Source organism: Coregonus lavaretus, assembly GCF_964263955.1.
Source record: "Coregonus lavaretus genome assembly, chromosome: 26".
NCBI lineage: Eukaryota > Metazoa > Chordata > Actinopteri > Salmoniformes > Salmonidae > Coregonus > Coregonus lavaretus.
Window position 1 is genome coordinate 13,480,519 of NC_140013.1, and position 24,201 is coordinate 13,504,719.

Consider the following 24,201-nt stretch of genomic DNA (forward strand, 5'->3'; position numbering starts at 1 on the left):
ATATGCTGAGCACATGTTGGCTGCTTTTCCTTCACTCATCCCAAACCATCTCAATTTGGTTGAGGTCGGGGGATTGTGGAGTCCAGGTCATCTGATGCAGCACTCCATCACTCTCCTTCTTGGTAAAATAGCCCTTACACAGCCTGGAGGTGTGTTGGGTCTTTGTCCTGATGAAAAACAAATGATAGTCCCACTAAGCCCAAACCATATGGGATGGCGTATCGCTGCAGAATGCTGTGGTAGCCATGCTGGTTAAGTGTGCCTTGAATTCTAATTAAATCACAAACAGTGTCACCAGCAAAGCACCCCCACACCATAACACCTCCTCCTCCATGCTTTACGGTGGGAAATACACATCCGGAGATCATCCATTCACCCACACCGCGTCTCACAATGACACGGCAGTTGGAACCAAAAATCTCAAATTTGGACTCCAAACCAATGGACACATTTCCACCGGTCTAATGTCCATTGCTCGTGTTTCTTGGACCAAGCAAGTCTCTTCTTCTTATTGGTGTGCTTTAGTAGTGGTTTCTTTGCAGCAATTCGACCATGAAAGCCTGATTCACACAGTCTCCTCTGAACAGTTGATGTTGAGATGTGTCTGTTAGTTGAACTCTGTGAAGCATTTATTTGGGCTGCAATTTCTGAGGCTGGTAATTCTCATGAACTTCCTTTCCTGTGGCGGTCCTCATGAGAGCCAGTTTCATCATAGCGCTTGATGGTTTTTGCAACTGCACTTGAAGAAACTTTAAAAGTTCTTGAAATGTTCCCTATTGACTGACCTTCATGTCTTAAAGTAATGATGGACTGTCATTTCTCTTTGCTTATTTGAGCTGTTCTTGCCATAATATGGACTTGGTCTTTTACCAAATAGGGCTATCTTCTGTATACCACCCCTACCTTGTCACACCACAACTGATTGTCTTAAACGCATTAAGAAGGAAAGAAATTCCACAAATGAACTCTTAAGAAGGCACACCTGTTAATTGAAATGCATTCCAGGTGACTACCTCATGAAGCTGGTTGAGAGAATGCCAAGAGTGTGCAAAGCTGTCATCAAGGCAAAGAGTGGCTATTTGAAGAATCTCAAATATAAAAATATATTTGGATATGTTTAACACTTTTTTGGTTACTACATGATTCCATATGTGTTATTTCATAGTTTTGATGTCTTCACTATTATTCTACAATGTAGAAAATAGTAAAAATAAAGAAAAACCCTTGAATGAGTAGGTGTTCTAAAACTTTGTATGTATGTATGAATGTGTGTTTATGGTTTATGGATCACATATACAAATTAGGTGATCTAGAATTTAAGGATGGACCTGATTATTGAATATATTTGTTTGATTTTACATCAACAGTACCAGCTAAGGAACGCTAATCATGAGTGCTAATTGGGTGAGCTTTTCAAGAGAGTAAAATTAGCACTCAAATATCAGATGCAATGAACTTTTATGGTGAAGCCATGTTACTTGGTGTACATTAAGAAGCTTAGATTATGTATTTAATACAGTTAATATCAGATATGACACTTTTATATGGCTCTTGTTGATTAAGTTGGTACATCACCTCACTGCTAGTGAATGTACTAATTCACACAAAAAGACAAGCACGGACACACACTTGCACGCACACACACACACGCAATGATTCTCCCACTCATACAGAGGTCTTCAAAACCTCCAAATAGCTTGAACATCTCAGCCAACCCCTTAACAGCTCACATACAAAAACTCACCGACACAGACCCGGACAGTAACACACATTCATGTGCCCCAGTCAACTGCACTATCCCCATGGTGCGCTTGAATATAAATAGTTTTGAGATGATTTTATGTAAATGACCACAATAGTAAAATGTCTCAATGAGGGACAGATTCTACTTTCATCGACCTGCTGTAAATACATCTGAAATGTATATCTGTCAGATGCACCTGACACTGCACTGACCACAGACTTCCAATAAATAAAGTAACAAATATAACTGAATCTGTGTCATGAGATTAATTCCCCTTCCCTGATGAGCGGGATACAGACATCTGGACTTATAATGTCACTATTGTGTAAATCAATCCTGCATCTTGTATTGCCACATTTCATGTAGGTTGAAAATACTGAAGGTCTCTAAGTAAAATACCAAATACTGCAGTATCATGATTAGAATAACCAATAACTTAAGTTATATTTTGGAAGAATAAATGGGAATATATCATTCATTTAAAAGTCTAAAAATGTATGTAGCAACTTAATAATTCCTAGAGGTTATGATTATCTAGCTGTGAGAGATCTGTACATTTCAACCACCTGTTAACCTACATAGGTCTCAGCCTGGGTACCAGTCTGTTTAGCATGACAAGGAGTGCAATGATGGCTAAACATACTGGTACACATAATAACAGACTAGATCTCCCCCAAGTGGAGAAACAAATTATAGACGGCGAAGTTGTTGCGGAAGTGACAGTCTCTCAGGTGACAGCCAAATAGCTATCGTAAATGAAATTGTCGTCCACAAATAAACTGTAGAATAAAGACTTCGACGAAAAGGTAAAATACATAAATCAGTATGATATTTAGCCATGTGATTATAGAACTTGCTTGCGTGTTGAGGGCTAGCTAACGTTAGCTGGCTAGCTCTGACAACAACATCCGCTTGTCACTTGAGCCATACTGTCAGTTTATAGCTAGTGTAGGAAGATTAACTAAGGAGTTCTCTGGCTATTTACATAGCTAATTAGCTGTTGAATAACAAAAATACAGTTAGCTATGTGTTTCGCTATTTTGTTTCCGTCGCTGTCTGTTATGAAACGAGCTTCCAAACTGCTGTACTGTAACGTTAGCTAGGACTGCAGCTAACTACAGTAGCTAGGAGTAACGAGCTAGCCTACGTTACTGTACAGATAACTACACTTTCGAAACAAGCAACATTGGGGTTTTACATCGGTGTATGATATCTAGCCATCTAACGTTAGCTAACTAGCTATGTCAAGTTGATTCAATTTATTTTGGAATTGGGAGATAGGAGGCTGAGTTAACTAGCTAGTTTCGTAGAAGTAGGCCTAACATGTTTTTCTTAAAATGTGTAAAAGTGTGAACATCTGTCAACATTGATATCCATACTCAATTTCTTTACTACTGATTAATGACACTGTTGACCTTGCCCTAGCCCCATAATGGATTAAAGCAGGGTTTCCCAACCCTCTCCTCGGCTCCCACAAACGTTTCACATGTCTTCCGTCTGTTTTCCATAAACAAGTGCTGTAGCATGGAAATATGGCCGTGTGGGAACCCTAACCCTATTTAGCGTCTATGAATGGGCTATCCCTGCCCAAGTGTTGATGTCTTTGGAATAACTTGTTGAACGACCCAGAAATGACAACCCAAGTCTTTCCCTTTGTTGATGTAGCCTAGCTTATTCTGCTTTGAAAACTAAATTATCTCATCTTAATTTACAAGCTTGACAAAGTGTGTACAAGTGGGTTCAAATGGCCTCTGTCCGCACCCAGTAAAAAACAACAATATTTGTGTGAATTCGTGTCAGGAGAAGTCTGTGTGTGCTGTAACATGAATAACACACATGGGTTGTCTTAGTCGGGTTATAGTACTATTCTTTCCTAACAGAGAAAAAGGACATGTCAATACTCAGCAAAATATGCGTTGCCCGAGATGGCTTTGGCATTTTGTAGAACTTGAGTTGATTCATATGCTACATGGATTTGTCCTTCTATTCTGTGGTTAGACTAGCCTATCATTAGCAGGATTGTAGTGTCACATGGATATGGTACAACAAGTACCAGCCGCCTCTTCAGTGTTAGTGTCATTAACAGCACAATGTTATATAGGGCTGGTGCAGTGATTGGCTGGAGTTCTGATATGAACAGTGTGCCAATGAAGGATTTGTACCAGTGCATTACTTTGAGGGCTGTTGAATATGAGAACTAGGCTGTTGTTGTGAAATCTCGCTACTGCCTTTTGAATACCACATTGCAGTGGAGCCATCGCTCCCTCTTCTGTGTGTTCAGCTACCTTCTCTACTCCTCACCACTCTGTCTCCTCAGGCTGCAGGTCCTAATGTGGAGACGGAGCAGAACTTGCATTGAGCACGTGCCTGTGTTGCCATGGGTTCACCCCCCTTGTTCCTGCTCCTCCTGGGCCTGACCCCTATGCTCCTCCTGACTGTTCATACCCTCCACACGTCCGCCCCTCCCCTGGCTCCTCCCCCCTCCTGTGGGCCGGGCCAGTCCTGGGCCGTCCGGTTGCACACAGACTCAGAGCTGCTGGAGGCTGAAGGCACCAGTCTGCACGAGCTGGCCAGCAGGGTGGCTGAGCAGGCAGGCCTGGAGAACAGGGGCCAGATAGGGCAGCTGGAGGGCCATTACCTGTTCTGTGCCGGGCCCGAGGATGAGGGCAGGCCGGGGGACGTGCTGGCAGCCCACCCTCATGTGCTCTGGCACTCCCAGGAGCATGTCCTCAGCCGCTCCAAGAGGGCAATGGCCTTCAACGACCCCAGATACCCCTTACAGTGGCACCTGGTGAGAATTAGGCGTAATTTGTCTTATCTTTTATTTGTCTTCAGAACTGTTTCATAGCAAAGCACATTTAGATATACTTACTGCACATTTTAGCCTATAGAATATTCAGATCTGTAAGAATGCACAGTACTTTTTTAACTGAGTCGGCTATATGCCACGTTTATTTTCATTCCTCATTTGCTAACGAACAATGTCTTCGACTCTAACCTGTCACTTCCCCGCTCTTCTCCTCCTCCATCCACTCTTTCTTCCTCCTCTCCACCCACCCGCAGCACAACGATGTCAGGCAGGGCATGGACATCAATGTGACTGGTGTATGGGAGCGCAACATCACAGGGACAGGGGTGACAGTGGTGGTCGTGGACGATGGGGTTCAGCACACCCTCCAGGATATTCAGCCAAACTATGTGAGTTTCATGCTGGTCACATCTAGGCCTATTTCCTTTTAAGCTTTTTGCCATTAAAAGGCATAAGCTGATGCACACCACAAAATATTTTGTAGAGGTTCTGACTAACGGAGAGTAAACTATAAAAAGAAAGAAAGTAAGTTGTGTACTGTAATTATGCTCCCAAATATTTCATGGGTATCGCAACCAACGTTCCCGCACGCACTGCCTTCTTCAGGGTTAGGGTTCAATGCTCTGAAGAAGGCACTGTGTGCCAAAACGTTGGTTGCTATACCCATAAAATATTTGGGAGCATAATTTCTTTCTTTTTAAAGCTTTTTGCTTTTGTCATTATGTAGTATGTTCTTTTCCAAATTCACATGCTTTAGTCTTCCCAAATACAAATGTTCTTGTGCTTCATTCTGTCCCTTTAGAGTCCAGAGGGCAGTTATGACTTGAACTCCAACGACCCAGACCCCATGCCCCACCCGGATGCCCGCAGTGACAACCACCACGGCACGCGCTGCGCCGGGGAGATCGCTGCTGTCTCCAACAACAGCTTCTGCGCTGTGGGCGTGGCCTATGGCAGTAAAGTGGCAGGTACGTTGTGTGTTTGGAAAGCTTGGTTATTGTGACGGGGTTGTATTCATTAGTGCAAACCGTAGCAAATAGTTTTGCACGGAAAATGAACATTTGTGTTGCTTATTGGACAAGATCAGGTAGTCCCTCCCTATTTGTCAGTTTTCTTTAGTTTGGTGCCTAGGGGGGAATTCAGACCCAAGTTACCCGTGCATAAATGGAAGTTTATTCCCTTTTTATGCACTTTTCTCTCAACGAGTATTCTGATCTTGAACTTGAGCATTAGGAAACGCATGTGACAGCCAGCTAAACGCTTGGGGTGGGTATCATAGAAATTGAGGTGGCAGAGGTGTACGCCGTATTCTGACCTTGACTTAATTCCCTCATAGCTCCACCACCGTTACGCGCAAGGAACCCATGAATAAGGTAGAGCACCTGTCGGTTCCAAGTGGAAAAACATCAACTATTTCCGATATAAATAATACCATTCTCCATGCATGGTAATGTATAAATTGATAAGCGCTAGATAAATGAGTAATCCGTTTGAAGAAGGGGATTGTAATTGCAAATAGCAATTGTTTTAGATTATTGCTAGAGACTGTGAAACCAGTCATAGAAGCAAACTGAAAATAAAATCAACATGACATGTATTTAGGCCCCTTTTACAGTGCATTCGGAAAGTATTCAGACCCCTTGACTTTTTCCACATTTTGTTACGTTACAGCCTTATTCTAAAATGTATTAAATTGTTTTCCCCCCTTATCAATCTACACACAATACCCCATAATGACAAAGCAAAAACAGGTTTTTAGAAAGGTTTGCTAAAAAAAAAGAAAAATAAATATCACATTTACATAAGTATTCAGACCCTTTACTCAGTACTTTGTTGAAGCACCTTTGGCATCGATTACAGCCTCGAGTCTTCTTGAGTATAACGCTACAAGCTTGGGACACCTGTATTTGGGGAGTTTCTCCCATTCTTCTCTGCAGATCCTCTTAAGCTCTGTCAGGTTGGATAGGGAGCATCGCTGCACAGCTATTTTCAGGTCTCTCCAGAGATGTACGGTTGGGTTCAAGTCCGGGCTCAGGCTGGGCCACTCAAGGACATTCAGAGACTTGTCGTGAAGCCACTCCTGCATTGTCTTGGCTGTGTGCTTAGGATCGTTGTCCTGTTGGAAGGTGAACCTTCGCCCCAGTCTGAGGTCCTGAGCACTCTGGAGCAGGTTTTCATCAAGGATCTCTCTGTACTTTGCTCCGTTCATCTTTCCCTCGATCCTGACTAGTCTCCCAATCCCTGCCGCTGAAAAACATCCCCACAGCATGATGCTGCCACCACCATGCTTCACCGTAGGGATGGTGCCAGGTTTCCTCCAGACGTGACGCTTGGCATTCAGGCCAAAGAGTTCAATCTTGGTTTCATCAGACCAGAGCATCTTGTTTCTCATGGTCTGAGAGTAATTTAGGTGCCCTTTGGCATACTCCAAGCAGGCTGTCATATGCCTTTTACTGAGGAGTGTCTTACGTCTGGCCACTCTACCATAAAGGCCTGATTGATGGAGTGCTGCAGAGAGGGTTGTCCTTCTGGAAGGTTCTCCCATCTCCACAGAGGAACTGTGGAGCTCTGTCAGAGTGACCATTGGGTTCTTAGTCACCTCCCTGACCAAGGCCCTTCTCCCCCGATTGCTCAGTTTGGCCTGGCGGCCAGCTCTAGTCTTGGTGGTTCCAAACTTCTTCCATTTAAGAATGATGGAGGCCACTGTGTTCTTGGGGACCTTCAATGCTGCAGAAATGTTTTGGTACACTTCCCCAGATCTGTGCCTCGACACAATCCTGTCTTGGAGCTCTACGGACAATTCCTTCAACCTGATGGCTTGGTTTTTGCTCTGACATGCACTGTCAACTGTGGGACCTTATAAGACAGGTGTGTGCCTTTCCAAATCATGTCCAATCAATTGAATTTACCACAGGTGGACTCCAATCAAGTTGTAGAAACTTGTAGAAACTTATCTAAGAGGATCAATGGAAACAGGATGCACCTGAGCTCAATTTCAAGTCTCATAGCAAAGGGTCTGAATACTTATGTGAATAAGTTATTTCTGTTTTTTATTTGTAATACATTTGCAAAAATGTCTAAAAACCTGTTTTCGCTTTGTCATTATGGGGTATTGATGAGGATTTATTTTATTCATTTTAGAATAAGGCTGTAAAGTAACAAAATGTGGTAAAAGTCAAGGGGTCTGAATACTTTCCGAATGCACTGTATACAGTGAAGTAGGCTATAATTAGCTTTGCCGTTCGTCATAATTTGCGTGGATGAAATTTGGAGACCCAAGCTATAGGCTTCTGTAGCACCAAACCTACCGAGTTGATTTATGCGCTCTAGAATGTTTTAATTATATGCACAGGCTATTCTCAGTTTTTCTTTAATTTGTATCATGCTAAATATTAGCCACTATCGGTAGCCACTGTCAGTAATTCCCACATACATTTATAACTGCCATTTTAGTGTTAGTTTCCTTCAATTTGTAGCCTACATTTTTCATCATTCCATTCAGTTCCGTTTACCATTCTTTCCTCTGTCATGTCCGTGTAGTTGTTTCTGAGCATTGCTAGCAATAGTGGAACATATTAGGCTAACGTTGTGCAGTAATTTGGGACATGTTAGCCTATTATTTCAATCATTATGGAACTCATACCACACACAGTTTGAGCCTGGTGCACAGTTCACAATGACTGGATCGTTGTCATACAGTTCCATGATTAGTAGGGTAGGTTTATAGGACTATTGGTCAACTCCTGTTATACACTTTTCTCACCTTCCAATATTTTATGGATTGAACAATTTGAATATGGCAACTTTCAGGATGAATCAAACCATATATTTTGTACGTAAAGGGTCTCCAAACCTGTTTTTTTATGATTCATAAATACTTTTCTAATCCTAAATTTTCTACAATATTAGAGTATTTTAAAATCGACCAATTGTTGCTTTCTTTTGTTGATCCCTAATATTCGGAACCCTTTCTCTCTATATGTTATATTGTCAGTCGAGAAAATTCAAATTAAAGGTACACAGTATTTTAAAGGGATGGCTTTAGATACATGTACTGAAAACCCCATTGAATGAAAACTCCATGAGGAAATCTGTTGGCCAGCAAGTGGGAGGGTTTTCAGCAGTTTCAGTAAATGTATTCAGTGAGCATAATGGAGCCACTCCCAAAGAGCTCATTTCGCACCTGCATAAGGTAAGTCTGAATATCAAATACTGAGAAGTGCTTAAATCAAAACGTGTAGGAAAGGCATACATTTCCTAAGTCTGAATCGGGCCCCTAGTGAATACAACTCTGGTCTCGTCAGGTGCTGAGGAAAATATCATGGCCCTAGTTATGTAGATGGTGCTATGAAATTCTTATGTTTTGAAGTCCTTTCTTCACGTCATGTTTTGTCTGTTCAGGTATCAGAGTCCTGGATGGGCCGCTCACAGACAGTATGGAGGCAGTGGCTTTCAACAAGCACTACCAGATCAACGATGTCTACAGCTGCAGGTACAACCGTGTACAGCTCAGCCTCACATGACTCTGAACATGCTTGGTTTGCTTATAATCTCAGCATAAAGCAAACTACTAACAGGAATATACAGCCAACCACAGCTCTATGCATGGTTATAAAGATATGCCCTTCTCTCTCTCTAGACTTTTCCCACGGTGCTCTTCAGTGGCTATAGGAAAAATGTGTCTCAACTGTCCTCTCCTCTTTCCTCCTCCTCCTCAGTTGGGGTCCTGATGATGATGGCCGCACTGTCGATGGACCACACCCCTTGGGCAAGGTTAGCGTGGATACAACATGCGTTACTCCACACAACCCATTTCTAACACGTATTGCCAGTCCTAGTCTCTTTATAGAAATGCATTATGAAAATGCATTTCTGCACCACTCTTCTGTACCAGCAGAGGGCAGTATACTGTTGCACTACAGGGCACAGTTTGTGTGAAAAAAGAGAAAGCACATCCCTTACACACATGCATGCACATAGACACACACACACACACACACACACACACACACACACACTCTGACTCGAGACAGAGTGTCTGGCTTTTTCTGGTCATGTTCGTTGCCTAGGTGTTCCTCACTCCCTGAATGGCTTTGGCAGGCACTGTGGAAATGAATCAGAACTACCAAATCCCCCCAGCCAGTCCTCATGGTCTAATAGAAAGGCATGATAGCTGCGGCTTCCAGCTTTTCACAAACCTAAGAATGGAGGTATACACACATAGTGATCATATAATTATATGATTATAGTGACATACACTGAGTACACAAACATTAGAAACACCTCAGAACAGTCTCGTTGGGGCATGGACTCTACAGCTGTTGAAAGCATTCCACAGGGATGCTGGCCCATGTTGACTCCAATGCTTCCCACAGTTGTGTCAAGTTGACAGGATGTCCTTTGGGTGGTGGACCATTATTGATACACACAGGAAACTGTTGAGCGTGAAAAACCCAGCAGCGTTGCAGTTCTTGACACAAACCGGTGTGTCTGGCAGCTACTACCATACCCTGTTCAAAGGCACTTCAATATTTTGTCTTGCCCATTCACCCACTGAATGATACACATGCACAATCCATGTCTCAAGGCTTATAAATATTTTTTTTTACCGGTCTCCTCCCCTTCATCTACACTGATTTGAAGTGGATTTAACAAGTGACAGCAATAAGGGATTATAGCTTTCAGCTGGATTCACCTGGTCAGTCTATATCATGGAAGGAGCAGGTGTTCTTGATGTTTTCTATACTCAATATTGAATATTCAGGTATGACTAGGCCTGTGAATGCTGCTCACCAATGAGGAGCCTTGTTAACCATTTTAAAATGTTGCTATATACTCTGGTTGGCTGTATTAGTCTACAAGAAGTTACTAGGTGTGACTAACTGAAGCGAATGTTTCCTTGTTTTGCCGGAAGGCGGCGCTGCAGCACGGAGTTATTGCTGGCAGAAGGGGCTTCGGCAGTATCTTTGTCGTCGCCAGTGGCAACGGGGGCCAATACAAGGACAACTGCAACTACGATGGCTATGCTAACTCAATCTACACTGTTACCATTGGTAAGTGAATAGGAGCAATGTTATATGTCTCTGTGTCTGTGTGTTGAGTGTTTCTAATCGTGTGTATGTGTGTCTCTTGTAGGAGCAGTAAATGAGGAAGGGAAGATGCCCTTCTATGCTGAGGAGTGTGCCTCCATGCTGGCTGTCACCTTCAGCAGTGGGGCCAGATCGCTACGCAGTATTGTGAGTCTGTACTGATAGTAACACACACACCATTTAGGGCGTTTTCACACATAGTTCTGAGCTATAGTTCGAATCAGAGTTATTTGTTACATTGTATTTTTTTCATTTGGTCTGTTTGGTTTCATATCGCCAAATGTCAAACAAACTATAATTGTTATTTGTCTATTGGAGAAAAATGCTCTATGATTATCAACAAGCATAACTTGTGTATCCCAAATGTAATATTTATTTTGCTTTAGTCTTCCAACAACATGCGGGACTAAACAGCGCAATAGCCACTCTAACTCTGACCTGAATAGGCTATATTCCATAGCCTATATCCCCGGTATAGCCCCCCTCTCCCCTAATCTGCATCGGATGCGCTCATAAATGCGCTGCTACTCACAGAATGTTTCAGATATACCAAGTTATGGTACTGCGTGCATTTCATTTCATTAAATGCTCGCAGTCAAACAGCCAATAATACTGCGCACCTCTGGTGCTTTTCCTGTGTTTGGTCTGGACTGCATTCTCACCTGCAGTGAACTGCACCATGGTACGAATGGAATCCCCCTTACAAAGACTGGTTGCGCCTTGGCCCTTAAGACATACACACGCTTTCTCAGTTCTGCCTGACTTTGTTGTCCTTAAGCCATTTTGCCACAACTTTGGGAGTATGCTTGGGGTCATTGTCCATTTTGAAGACCCATCTATTTTTGTTTCATCAGACCAGAGGACATTTCTCCAAAAAGTATGATCTTTGTCCCCATGTGCAGTTGCAAACCGTAGTCTGGCTTTTTTATGGTAGTTTTGGAGCAGTGGCTTCTTCCATGCTGAGCGGCCTTTCAGGTTATGTCGATATAGGACTTGTTTTACTGTGGATATAGATAATTCTGTACCTGTTTCCTCCAGCATCTTCACAAGGTCCTTTGCTGTTGTTCTGGGATTGATTTGCACTTTTCACACCCAAGTACGTTCATCTCTAGGAGACAGAACGCATCTCCATCCTGAGTGGTATGACGGCTGCGTGGTCCCATGGTGTTAATACTTGCGTACTATTGTTTGTACAGATGAACGTGGTACCTTCAGGCGTTTGGATATTGTTCCCAAGGAAGAACCAGACTTGTGGAGGTCTACAATTTTCTTTCTGAGGTCTTGGCTGATTTCTTTTGATTTTCCCATGATGTCAAGCAAATAGGCACTGAGTTTGAAGGTAGGCCTTGAAATACATCCACAGGTACACCTCCAATTGACTCAAATTATGTCAATTAGCCTATCAGAAGCTTCTAAAGCCATCATTTTCTGGAATTTTCCAAGCTGTTTAAAGGCACAGTCAACTTAGTGTATGTAAACTTCTGACCCCAACTGTAGATTGATGAGAAAGTTAGACAGTCGGATAATAACAGATGATACTGTACTGTGCCAGACATCTTTGAATGAAGCAGAGAAGAGAACACATTGATGGCTAGTGAGTTAAAGGAAAACTCCACCCAAAAACTATCTTTTGGTATTTGTTTCATTAGTCCATTGTTGATATAGTCCCAGAATATGTTGCATGTCAGCAATAAAGTTTTCAAGATGCATAACTTTCAAAATACAGAAATAAAGCCAGTATGATGCATTTTGCATCATATGAAGCTGCGTTTTGAGCGTGGGCAAAGGAGAGGGTTTTAGGAAGGTAGAGAGGAGAGCTGTCAGGCAAAGCTCTCTGTTTGCTGCTGTTTGTTGCCATCTCCTGGGTAACATGGTTTGGCCGGGTGATGTAAGCCCTGGGTCAAAACCCTCAACTGGCATCCGTGACTTCCTGAAAAGCCAAATCCACCACTAAACACCAGGCCAAGTGGTGTTAGGGCTAGGCTAGAGCTGTTCTACGCTGTCGCACGAGTGCGCTGCACATACTGGGTGTGTCCCAAATGGCACCCTATTCCCTATATAGTGCACTACCTTTGACCAGTAGTGCACTATACATGGAACAGGGTGCCATTTGGGATGCAGCCACTGCATCCACCCACCAGCCAACCACCTCTAGCTGCCATGTGCTATGCTACAGTGCTACCACTGCTATGTACCATTCCCTCATCACATTCACAACACATGGGTCCCATTTGATGTTGAGCAGTGCTGAAGTCTGTGAGCTCTCTCCTCCGCTCTGTGCTTTCATGGCTTTGACAGCTGCTTTAAATGAGAGAAGGCGTTCTAGTTAACATATGTCTGTGGATTCTTCCTCCGTCGCTTTCCCTCCATAGCAGAGAGCCTGTAGTACTCCTGTCAGACTGTCTGTCCTCTCTCCTCTCTTGTGTCCAACCAGGCCTGTCGTCACCTATGATCAAACACCCCTAGCTGTGTGTCTGTGTCACCAACGCTCCAGAGAGGACCCATACTCATGTGAAAGACAAGCTGTTTAGACAGCACTGTCTGCATGGTCTGGATCTGTACTGCATGGTCTGGATCTGTACTGCATGGTCTGGATCTGTACTACATGGTCTGGATCTGTACTACATGGTCTGGATCTGTACTGCATGGTCTGGATCTGTACTGCATGGTCTGGATCTGTACTGCATGGTCTGGATCTGTACTGCATGGTCTGGATCTGTACTACATGGTCTGGATCTGTACTGCATGGTCTGGATCTGTACTACATGGTCTGGATCTGTACTGCATGGTCTGGATCTGTACTACATGGTCTGGATCTGTACTGCATGGTCTGGATCTGTACTGCATGGTCTGGATCTGTACTGCATGGTCTGGATCTGTACTACATGGTCTGGATCTGTACTGCATGGTCTGGATCTGTACTGCATGGTCTGGATCTGTACTACATGGTCTGGATCTGTACTACATGGTCTGGATCTGTACTACATGGTCTGGATCTGTACTACATGGTCTGGATCTGTACTGCATGGTCTGGATCTGTACTACATGGTCTGGATCTGTACTGCATGGTCTGGATCTGTACTGCATGGTCTGGATCTGTACTGCATGGTCTGGATCTGTATTATATGGCTACGTCCCAAATGGCACCCTATTGCCTTTTATAGCATGTTTATCCGTTACCTCTCTTCCCACCTCGCAGAGATCATGTTTACCAGTGAATTCATCAGCAGCCCCTTTCTCTCTGCCGTCTCCCTGTCCCTGTGTTCCTATACATTTCTCTCTCTCTCTCCCTCCACTTCTCTCCCCTCCTTCACCCGTTCCTGTCTGTCTGTTTTAGCACTTCTCTCTACTTTTTCTCCTCCTTCAGCCCCTCTATCTCCAACTCTATCCATTTTTTCTGGCTTTTCCCTCTTTTCCTCCCTAGTCATTGCATAGCTCCTTACCACTGACTGTTTGTAATAGTGTGAGAGGGTGTGTTGTCTGCACACATGTTTATGACTCTTCTGTGTGTGTGTGTGTGTGTACTGTGTAGGTGACGTCAGACTGGTCACTGCAGCAGGGCACGGGCTGTACTGACGGGCACACGGGCACCTCGGCGGCGGCACCCCTGGCGGCTGGCATGGTGGCTCTGATGCTGCAGGTCCGGCCCTGTCTCACCTGGAGAGACGTGCAGCACATCATCACCTACACAGCCACACAGGTACAATATACATGACAACAGAGTGACATCACCTACACAGGTACAATATACATGACAACAGATTGACATCACCTACACAGGTACAATATACATGACAACAGAGTGACATCACCTACACAGGTACAATATACATGACAACAGAGTGACATCACCTACACAGGTACAATATACATGACAACAGAGTGACATCACCTACACAGGTACAATATACATGACAACAGAGTGACATCACCTACACAGGTACAATATACATGACAACAGAGTGACATCACCTACACAGGTACAATATACATGACAACAGAGTGACATCACCTACATGCCCTCTCAAGCACACTTCACGGTCATGCAGACATATACAGTGAGCTCCAAAAGTATTAGGACAGTGACACATTTTTTGTTGTTTTGGCTCGGTACTCCAGCACTTTGGATTTGAAATGATACAGTGACTATGAGGTTAATTGCTTTAATTTAAGGGTATTTTCATCCATATCGGGTGAACCATTTAGAAATTACAGCAATTTCCCCCCATTTTAGGGGACAAAAAGTATCAGGACAAATTAACTTACACTGAGTGTACAAAACATTAAGAACACCTGCTCTTTCCATGACAGACTGACCAAGTGAATCCAGGTGAAAGCTATGATCCCTTAATGATGTCACCTGTTAAATCCACGTCAATCAGTGTAGGTGAAGGGCAGGAGACAGGTTAAAGAAGGATTTTTAAGCCTTGAGACAATTGAGACATGGATTGTGTATGTGTGCCATTCAGAGGGTGAATGGGCAAGACAAAATATTGAAGTGCCTTTGAACGGGGTATGGTAGTAGGGGTCAGGTGTACCGGTTTGTGTCAAGAACTGCAACTCTGCTGGGTTTTTCACACTCAACAGTTTCCCGTGTGTATCAAGAATGGTCCATCACCCAAAGGACATCCAGCCAACTTCACACAACTGTGGGAAGCATTGGAGTCAACATGGGCCAGCATCCATGTGGAATGCTTTCGACACCTTGTAGAGTCCATGCCTTGATGAATTGAGGCTGTTCTGAGGGCAAAAGGGGGGGGGGTGCAACTCAATAATAGGAAGGTGTTCCTAATGTTTGGTGTACTCAGTCTATAGGTGTATTAAAGTAGTAAAAAGTGAAGTATTTGGCCCCATATTCATAGCACGGTGTCACTACATCAAGCTTGTGACTCTACACATTTGTTGGATTCATTTGCAGTTTGTTTTGATTGTGTTTCAGATTATTTTGTGCCCAATAGAAATGAATGGTAAATAATGTATTGTGTCATTTTAGAGTCACTTTTATTGTAAATAAGAATAGAATATGTTTCTAAACACTTCTACATTAATGTGGATTCTAACATGATTACAGATAATCCTGAATGAATCGTGAATAATGATGAGTGAGAAAGTTATAGGCACCAAGATCATACCCCCAAGACATACTAATCTCTCACCATTACAATAACATAATTTGTAAGTCGCTCTGGATAAGAGCGTCTGCTAAATGACGTAAATGTAAATGTAATAATAATGGGGGGTATGATATTTGTCCCAATACTTTTGGTCCCCTAAAATGGTAGGACTATGTACAAAAAGTGCTCTAATTTCTAAACGGTTCACCCGATATGGATGAAAATACCCTCAAATTAAAGCTGACAGCCTGCACGTTAACCTCATAGTCATTGTATCATTCCAATTGCTGAAGTACAGAGCCAAAACAACAAAACATTAGTCACTGTCCCAATACTTTTGGACCTCACTGTATGACTCACCTTTATGTACTGTATCATTGCTACACAGGCACATACAGTTCCTAATTGTGTGTGTGTGTGTTTCTGTAGTATGATGTGCAAGGAGACTGGAAAATCAATGGAGCGGGCTTCCACCACAGTCACCAGCACGGCTTCGGCCTGCTCAACGCCTGGAGGCTGGTCAACGCTGCCAAGGTACCACCTCACGTCACCCATTCCCTTCCTAATGTCTCAGCAGCACATTCATGTCAAGCTTAACCAACTACACTACAGATACAGTTAGGAGTGGTAGGGATTTTCTTTCAGCTAAGTCAATATTCTGCTCATTAAAGAAAACCTGGAAGGTATACATGTGAAAAGTCTGTTGTTTTTGTGCGTGTGTGTGTGTGTATTAATCAGGTGTGGGAGATGGTGCCGTTCCTAGTGTCCTATCAGAGCCCAGTGCTGAAGGAGGAGGAGCTTATCCCAGCCTATCCGGAGCAACTCAACCTAACCTGGAACGGTTGGTAGTTTGTGTGTGTGTGTGTGGTATGTGTGAGTGAGAGAGAGAGAATGAGCAAGCAAGTCTTGTAATATGCAAGTCTGAGTATTTGCTGTTTCTCTTCTCTCTGTCAGTGTTCTCCTGAGAGACCCACCCAACAGGCAATCAGTAGTCTGCCCTTATTAGGCAATGTTCTTCAGAGTCTCCCTGTCACTGGGCACACTAACTAAACTATGGAGTAGAGAACACATCCCTACGTTCACTCCCCTCCCTTCCCCCTCTCTCTCTCTCTCTCTCTCTCTCTCTCTCTCTCTCTCTCTCTCTCTCTCTCTCTCTCTCTCTCTCTTCCTTTCTCCCTCTCTGACACACACACAGTGACCTCATCAGAGCAGAGATATCTGTATTCGTTCCTCCTCCCTCCCTCTCTCTTCTTCCCTCCTGGCCCAGCGTATGCAGCCTGTGTGTTGCCTGTTCTGTGGTCAGGAGCAGAGCCAGAAGCAGTGTGTTTCCCTGCTGCAGCACAGCCGTGTGTGTCCAGTCTCACGTGACTAGGGTTTCTAAGGACAAAGCAGAGGAAGAGTTGCTGACAAAGGCTAAATGTTTTAGTCCAAGTGAAATGTGTTTTGAATTAATGAAATTCGAGATTTAAATCGACTTTGTATTTATACATGGAAATTCTATTTACATGAATTGAAATAAGCTTGTGCTGGTTATTCCCAACGATACATGAAGCAGGTGGTTGTGTTAAACTACTCTATCGCTAGGCTATTTGTTGTCCTTGTTGCTATGTGTTTTGGCCGGTCTGTTAGCTTAAGGTCCAGCGGTTAGTATGAGCACTATTTTCTTCCCATGTGAAAAGGGAAGACTAGAGTGTTCAGTCCCAAACGTTGGATTCCCCAAAGATAGGGGTGTGTTGTTATTGAAAATAAAAACAGTTGTTAAAAATGCAAAAAGTTGAAAATGTCTAAGATGTTTGCGCTAAATGTCAGGAGAGGAATGTATGGGGTACATGCCAGGCCAGCGTTGATTACAACCTCTGGCATTCAAACTGTGCATCCCAAATGGCACCCTTTTTTATAGTGCATTGCTTTTGACCCGGGCTCATAGGGCTCTGATCAAAAGTAATGCAAATATGTAGGGTTAGGGTGCCATTTGGGATGCAGACAAATCACTGGCTTATTTATCTTCCCTTGTTCCGTGTGTGTGTGTCTGTGTCTGTGTCTGTGTCTGTGTGTCTGTGTGTGTGTGTGTGTGTCAGAGAGGGAGAGAATAATACAGACAGAGCATAGCCAGAGCCTTTGACGTGATATTTAAGATCCATTTACCGCCATTGTATTGATTTTGCTTTACTGAGTTGATTATGCAGACCTAGATATTAGTGAAAAAGATGATATCATTTCAGAGCTGGAGCATTTGGGATGCAACATGTTTGTGCTTGATTTAATATATAACTTGTATGAAAAGGCAGTAACACACTCTTAAGACCCATCAGTCGTGATTATGTGGATGAAGAGTGAGATTCTCATCAAAGGTCACTGTCTGTGTGGGAGGGTCTCTGAGGAACTCTTACGAGTCGACTCCTGTACGTTTGGAAGAAGATGGCTGGACTCCAAGAAGTCCTTTTCCCCCTCCCTCCCTCCCTCCCTCCATCCTACTCTACCCATATACACTCTACCCCTCTCTCTGCCCCCCTTCACCCCCAGTATCTCTCCCTCCACACCTTTGTATATCCCTCTCTCTTCCTCTCCTTCCTTGGCCTGGGGAAGGGTTTTTCCCTACATGGTAATGGAGCATTAAGGCCCATTAGCAAACAGGGGATGAGGGAAATGCCATTGAATTACAGTACGCTGCTGCTGCAGGTCAGGAATCCAGAGAGGAAGGGAGGAGGGTGACTCCGCTGTGAGGGACTACAAGTCTACAGTATTCCTCTGGGGTGGGTGGGTAGGTGGGTGGGTGTGCACGTTTTACTATACAATGAAGAACAAGAATTGGCTGTAGAATATCAGCAAGAGGGCCATTGCACAGTGGATGGTGTAGTGAAACTGTTGAAGGCTTCGGGGGGAGATTTTGGTGTAAAATGAGACCATTCAGACAGCAGTCATCAAGTTCACAAAATTTATTTGAATGTCTGAACAGGCACCTGATACAATTGCTAAGACAATATATAGTCATTCTGAATGAAGAAGACATGCATCATTACAGACATTGGGTAATATGAGACTGATGACACTTTCAACAACTTTCAATTAAACATGAGTACAGTGATGCAACATGACCTTGAACAGAGGCAAAAACAAGATTGCAGGTGTCTGGGAATGTCTGAGGAGTGCCTGGAGCAGATGTATATACAAAGTTCTTAACTCAGTGAGAAAATACAAGATTCACACTAAATGTAATGTCCTTATATGGCCTTTAATTAAGATTGGACCTATTGGCTACAAGAGTAAAGTTCAATCACGTCGACCCTTCACTGTTATATGTAGTTTTCATAGGCTCATCTGCTCTCCCCCTCACTCTGCCATTCCTATAGAAGGACATTAGTCATTTATTAGGATCTCTGTGCTCCTCTCACCCCAGTCACTGCAGCTGACCTCAGACAGTCCGGGATGCAGACCTTGGAGCACGTGTCTGTCACCTTGACGCTGGCCCATTCTCGCCGCGGCAACGTGGAGATTGTGCTGCTCTGCCCCAGTGGCATGTCCTCACTCATCGGGGCGCGCCGTGCTCTGGACACGTGAGTTTGCGCACGCACGCACACACAAAAACCAAATGAAAGCTTATTGGTCGCTTACAGATTTGCATATGTTATCGCAGGTGCAGCGAAATGCTTGTTTCTATCTCCAGCAGTGCAGTAATAACAGTACACAGATACACTATATATACCAAAGTATGTTGACACACCTTTTAAATTAGTGGATTTGACTATTTCAGCCACACCCGTTGCTGACAGGTGTATAAAATTGAGCACACAGCCATGCAATCTCCATAGCCAAATATTGGCAGTAGAATGGCCTTACTGAAGACCTCAGTGACTTTCACGTGGCACCGTCATAGGGTGCCACCTTTCCAACAAATATCTGCTTTGCTAGAGCTGCCCCGGTCAACTGTAAGTGCTGTTATTGTGAGGTGGAAACGTCTAGGAGCAACAACGGCTCAGCCGTGACGTGGTAGGCCACACAAGCTCACAGAACGGGGCCGCCGAGTGCTGAAGCGCGTAGCACGTAAAAATCATCTGTCCTCTGTTGCAACACTCACTACCGGGTTCCAAACTGCCTCTGGAAGCAACGTCAACACAAGAACTGTTCGTTGGGAGCTTCATGAAATGGGTTTCCATGGCCACAAACAAGCCTAAGATCACCATGCGCAATGCCAAGCGTTAGCTGGAGTGGTGTAAAGCTTGCCGCCATTGGACTCTGGAGCAGTGGAAACGCGTTCTCTGGAGTGATGAATCACTGTTCACCATCTGGCAGTCCCAAGGACGAATCTGTGTTTGGCGGATGCCAAGGTGAACGCTACCTGCCCGAATGCGTAGTGCCAACTGTAAAGTTTGGTGGCTGTTTTTCATGCATTGTGCTAGGCCCCTTAGTTCCAGTGAAGGGAAATCTTAACGCTACAGCATACAATGACATTGTGGCAACAGTTTGGGGAAGGCCCTTTCCTGTTTCAGCATGACAATGCCCCCATGCACAAAGCGAGGTCCATACAGAAATGATTTTTCGAGATCGGTGTGGAAGAACTTGACTGGCCTGCACAGAACCCTGACCTCAACCCCATCGAACAACTTTGGGATGAATTGGAACACCGATTGCGAGCCAGGCCTAATTGCCCAACATCAGTGCCCGACCTCACTAATGCTCTTGTGGCTGAATGGAAGCAAGTCCCCGCAGCAATGTTCCAACATCTAGTGGAAAACCTTCCCAGAAGAGTGGAGGCTGTTATAGCAGCAAAGGGGGGACCAACTCCATATTAATGCCCATGATTTTGGAATGAGATGTTCGACAAGAAGGTGTCCACATACTTTTGGTAATGTAGTGTATGTACACGCTGATTTTAGTTTTACATGTATTCACTTACTCTAAAAAATGTGTACAACATATAACACTCACCCCCATTTTTTGACATCCTTACCTCTGTGCTGTTGTGTGTTACTCCAGGGATACCTCGGGTTACTCTGACTGGACGTTCTCCACTGTGCGCTGCTGGGGCGAGAGAGCCGAGGGCCAGTACAGGCTGCAAGTCTCTGACCACAGTAAGGGCCAGTCTTTGTCTGTCTGTGTCTGTCTGTCATTCACCTGCCTGCCACTGACCACTACATGACCCCAGCTACAGTATGAGCTCTCTCCTGCTCATTTATTCATCATCATCTCTCCCCCCCCCTCTCTGTCTTTCTGTCTTTCTTTCTTTCTGTCTTTCTTTCTTTCTTTCTTTCTTTCTTTCTTTCTTTCTTTCTTTCTTTCTTTCTTTCTTTCTTTCTTTCTTTCTTTCTTTCTTTCAGAAGAGCCTGCGTTGCCGCTGGGCTCTCTGAAGCACTGGAAGCTCACTCTGTACGGCTCCTCTCTGTCCTTCGAAGAGGTCAAGGAGAGACAGAGGTCAGGTGAAACACATCACTGTTAAAACAGCAGCCTGGGTTATATAAATAGAAAATATGTATCAATTATATTATTATGTGTTTCTGGATCATCTATTTTTAAAGGAAAATGATGGTTTGTCATTGGTGCTCCCTTTGTGGATGTGAGCATTGATTGGTTGTGTGATTTGATTGACAGTGTGGTGGAGGAGGCTATGGGAGGGCAGTATCTGGACAGCAGTTTCTCCCTGCCTTGTCATGCAGGCATGGACATTCCCCCTGAGATTGTCAGCCCTTTCACCTCCAACAGCCTCAAGGTATGTTACACACACACACACACACACACACACACACACAACAAATAAATAAATATGCCTCATTTAGTAATTTCTTCCCCTCTCCCCCATCACCATGTCTCTGTGTAGTCTCTGCTACTGCTGGGCTGCTTCGCTCTCTTCTGGTCCCTGTACTACACCCTGGAGGTGACCCTGGCCAACCTGGACTTTAGGGGGTTGTGTCGGCAGGGCAGGGGGGCGCGGGGCTCCCGCGGGGGCCTGGGGAGGGGCTCTGGAACTCTGGGGGACAGCTCTGAGCTGGAGATGCAGAGTGTGTTGGACTTAGAGGACAAGGTACCCTTTATCACTAGAGACGCTGCCACATAACACTGGAGAAAACCTCTGTCCTTTCCCCTTACGACTTCCCACCCGCCTCTCATCAGTCTGGGCCTGGCGCCAGTGGGGCCAACTGAACTGGACTGGAGACTGAACTATGTGGGCTGGAACTGTGTGCTCACTGGACCACTCATCGCTCCCCAAGCCTGTGGCCTTTTATCAGCGTTGCAGCGCCCCATGTGTGTGTGAGTAAGTGTAGTGTGGTGGAGCAACCTAGACCCCCTGGATCTCTCAGGACCCTCCGGTCTCACCTAGCAGTGCTATAGAGATGGTAGTTTGGCCTGGTCTTTGGGTTGGAGGATGTATCACTAGTTTGGTTCAGTCCCTTACCTGGGTCTTTTAGTGTGGGGTTAGAAGGTGTGCTGGACAACCAGACAGAGCAGCACTCCCGGGGCGGTTTCCTGGACAACGATTAAGCCTAATCCTGGACTAAAAAACAAGATTAATTAAGAGTATCCATTGGAAATGCTTTTTAGTCCAGGATTAAGCTTAGTCTGGGTCCGAAACCGGCCCTTGAAGTTAAAGTCAACCTTCCAAAGTTCATTAGGTGTGCACCGTGGGAAGGAATTACAATGCTGTGCATGTGTGTGTGTGAATGTGTTTTAAAATGTAAATGGTGTTTGGTTTTGAGGATGTGTGACAGTGTGTGCATGTGTGAGTGATGGAGTGCTCTTGATTATGGTTACTTTTTAAGTTATTTATTTTATTAAAGGTGTTACACATAGGATTTGTTTAACATTTTTGCATTGTAATTAATTCGTTGGGGCATGGACTCTACAAGGTGTCAAAAGCGTTCCACAGGGATAAATAATGTTGACTCCAATGATTCCCACAGTTGTCCTTTGGGTTGTAGACCAAGTTGCTTTCTGTTTTGGTCCACCAGCTTCAAACAGCTGTAAAAATTATATTTTTTGTTATTGAAAATATATTTTGCAACGATTTAGATGGTATAATAATTCCCAACACTATTCAGTGCTTGTTTTCGCACAGAAACTGAAATTGAGCGAACAGTGTAGAATTTTAGCAACTAGGAAATGAGCAATTTAAAAAAAAACAGATGCCGTTCCGGTGTAAGAAATCAATAGGTGAATATCACAGCCAATCCCAACACCAGCGGTTAAGTAATACTGTGAAACACTATCATTCCACTATTGGCGTCATATATTTATGGACATTTTCTGAAATTACAATGCAAAAATCCTAAAAAATCGTATGTGTAGAAGCTTTAAAGCTACAATATGTAACTTTTTGGGCGACCCGACCAAATTGACATAGAAATGTGAGATAGATCTTTCATTCCTGTTGAAAGCAAGTCTAAGAAGCGGTAGAGCTGTTCTATGTGTGCTATTTCTATGCTTCCCGTTCTGCAGTTTTGTTTTTGCTTCTTTTACTTTTGGTTTTGTACACCAGCTTCAAACAGCTGAATATACAATGTTTTTGGTTATGGAAAATATATTTCACAATGGTTTAGATGGTACAATGATTCTCTACACAATGACAGCTTGTTTTGTCACATAAACTGAAATTAGGTGAACTATTCGAATTTTAGCAGCCATTAAATGGTGGAGCGATTTCTGCACAGTGCATCTTTAAGTTAATTATTTTGTAAACAGACCTCCCGTTTGGGCGTGGTCATTTTGTAATGTTATTTTGTGCAGGCTATATAAATTTTTCTGTTACGTGAACTTGATTTGGGATCTAAGTGTTGGGTTGAATGTGTTTTTTTTTATCAACTGTAATATATACACATGTTACAATGTGTGTGTGTGTGTGTGTCGTACATCTATATATCAGAGTTTGAGGATTTTTATGAACTGAAATATATTAAAGATTTTATTTTTTATTTACTGGACTGAACTGGAAGCCTGTGTTTCTCTGTGCAAGTCACAGCTTGACTGAGTAAAATGAATAAAGATTGTTGCTGGCTGGATCATTCCCATCATTTCCCTTGAAATCAAACCACAGAAATTTAGCACGAAAAAGTATGTCACAATCATTCTTGAGTCCAACTATTGCTGGCGCGTTTTGGACTTCTAACCCCTTTTAAACCATTGTCTGAGCTACAGCAGCTGGGTTGTTGCATTAGTCTGTGTCATTAACGGGGGCTGAGCTAGAGCGGTGTTCGTGAGACAAGGGCGGATCCCGAAAACGGTTCTTCTTGTGTGTAAAGTCAGAACGGTTTGTGCTACAAACTATTATGACCATCTATAAAAAGCTGACACAAGTCGTTGGAAGGTAAGAGGTTCTTCTACATAGAATATCATAGAACATCCCAGGACACTGTGTCTATAATACTGTAATAAGCTCACATAGTTGCTGTCACAAACTAAACGCCACACAGTTGTCACTGATGTATTGGATATTCATTTCCCACTGCGCAAACAATT

The 24,201-nt window shown here is 43.7% G+C and overlaps 1 protein-coding gene across 1 annotated transcript; it reads left to right on the forward strand.

Moving 5' to 3' along the window:
• Positions 1-2,451: 2,451 nt before the first annotated feature.
• Positions 2,452-23,744, forward strand: pcsk7 (proprotein convertase subtilisin/kexin type 7). Its single transcript, XM_084143332.1, has 16 exons — positions 2,452-2,550; positions 4,062-4,535; positions 4,808-4,942; positions 5,356-5,521; positions 8,955-9,045; positions 9,272-9,326; positions 10,468-10,606; positions 10,689-10,789; positions 14,175-14,342; positions 16,186-16,290; positions 16,495-16,597; positions 19,154-19,310; positions 20,731-20,825; positions 21,072-21,165; positions 21,343-21,460; positions 21,569-23,744. Exons 2-16 carry the CDS (start codon positions 4,122-4,124, stop codon positions 21,803-21,805), a joined length of 2,178 nt encoding a protein of 725 aa, XP_083999458.1. The 5' UTR covers positions 2,452-2,550; positions 4,062-4,121; the 3' UTR covers positions 21,806-23,744.
• Positions 23,745-24,201: the final 457 nt, after the last annotated feature.

Excerpts from the sequence above, each read along its gene's own strand:
- pcsk7 (XM_084143332.1), top strand. The coding sequence starts at position 4,122 with ATGGGTTCACCCCCCTTGTTCCTGCTCCTCCTGGGCCTGACCCCTATG. Across the intron at positions 16,291-16,494 it reads GGCTGGTCAACGCTGCCAAG|GTGTGGGAGATGGTGCCGTT; the intron begins GTACCACCTCAC and ends TGTATTAATCAG. Across the intron at positions 20,826-21,071 it reads GCTGCAAGTCTCTGACCACA|AAGAGCCTGCGTTGCCGCTG; the intron begins GTAAGGGCCAGT and ends TCTTTCTTTCAG.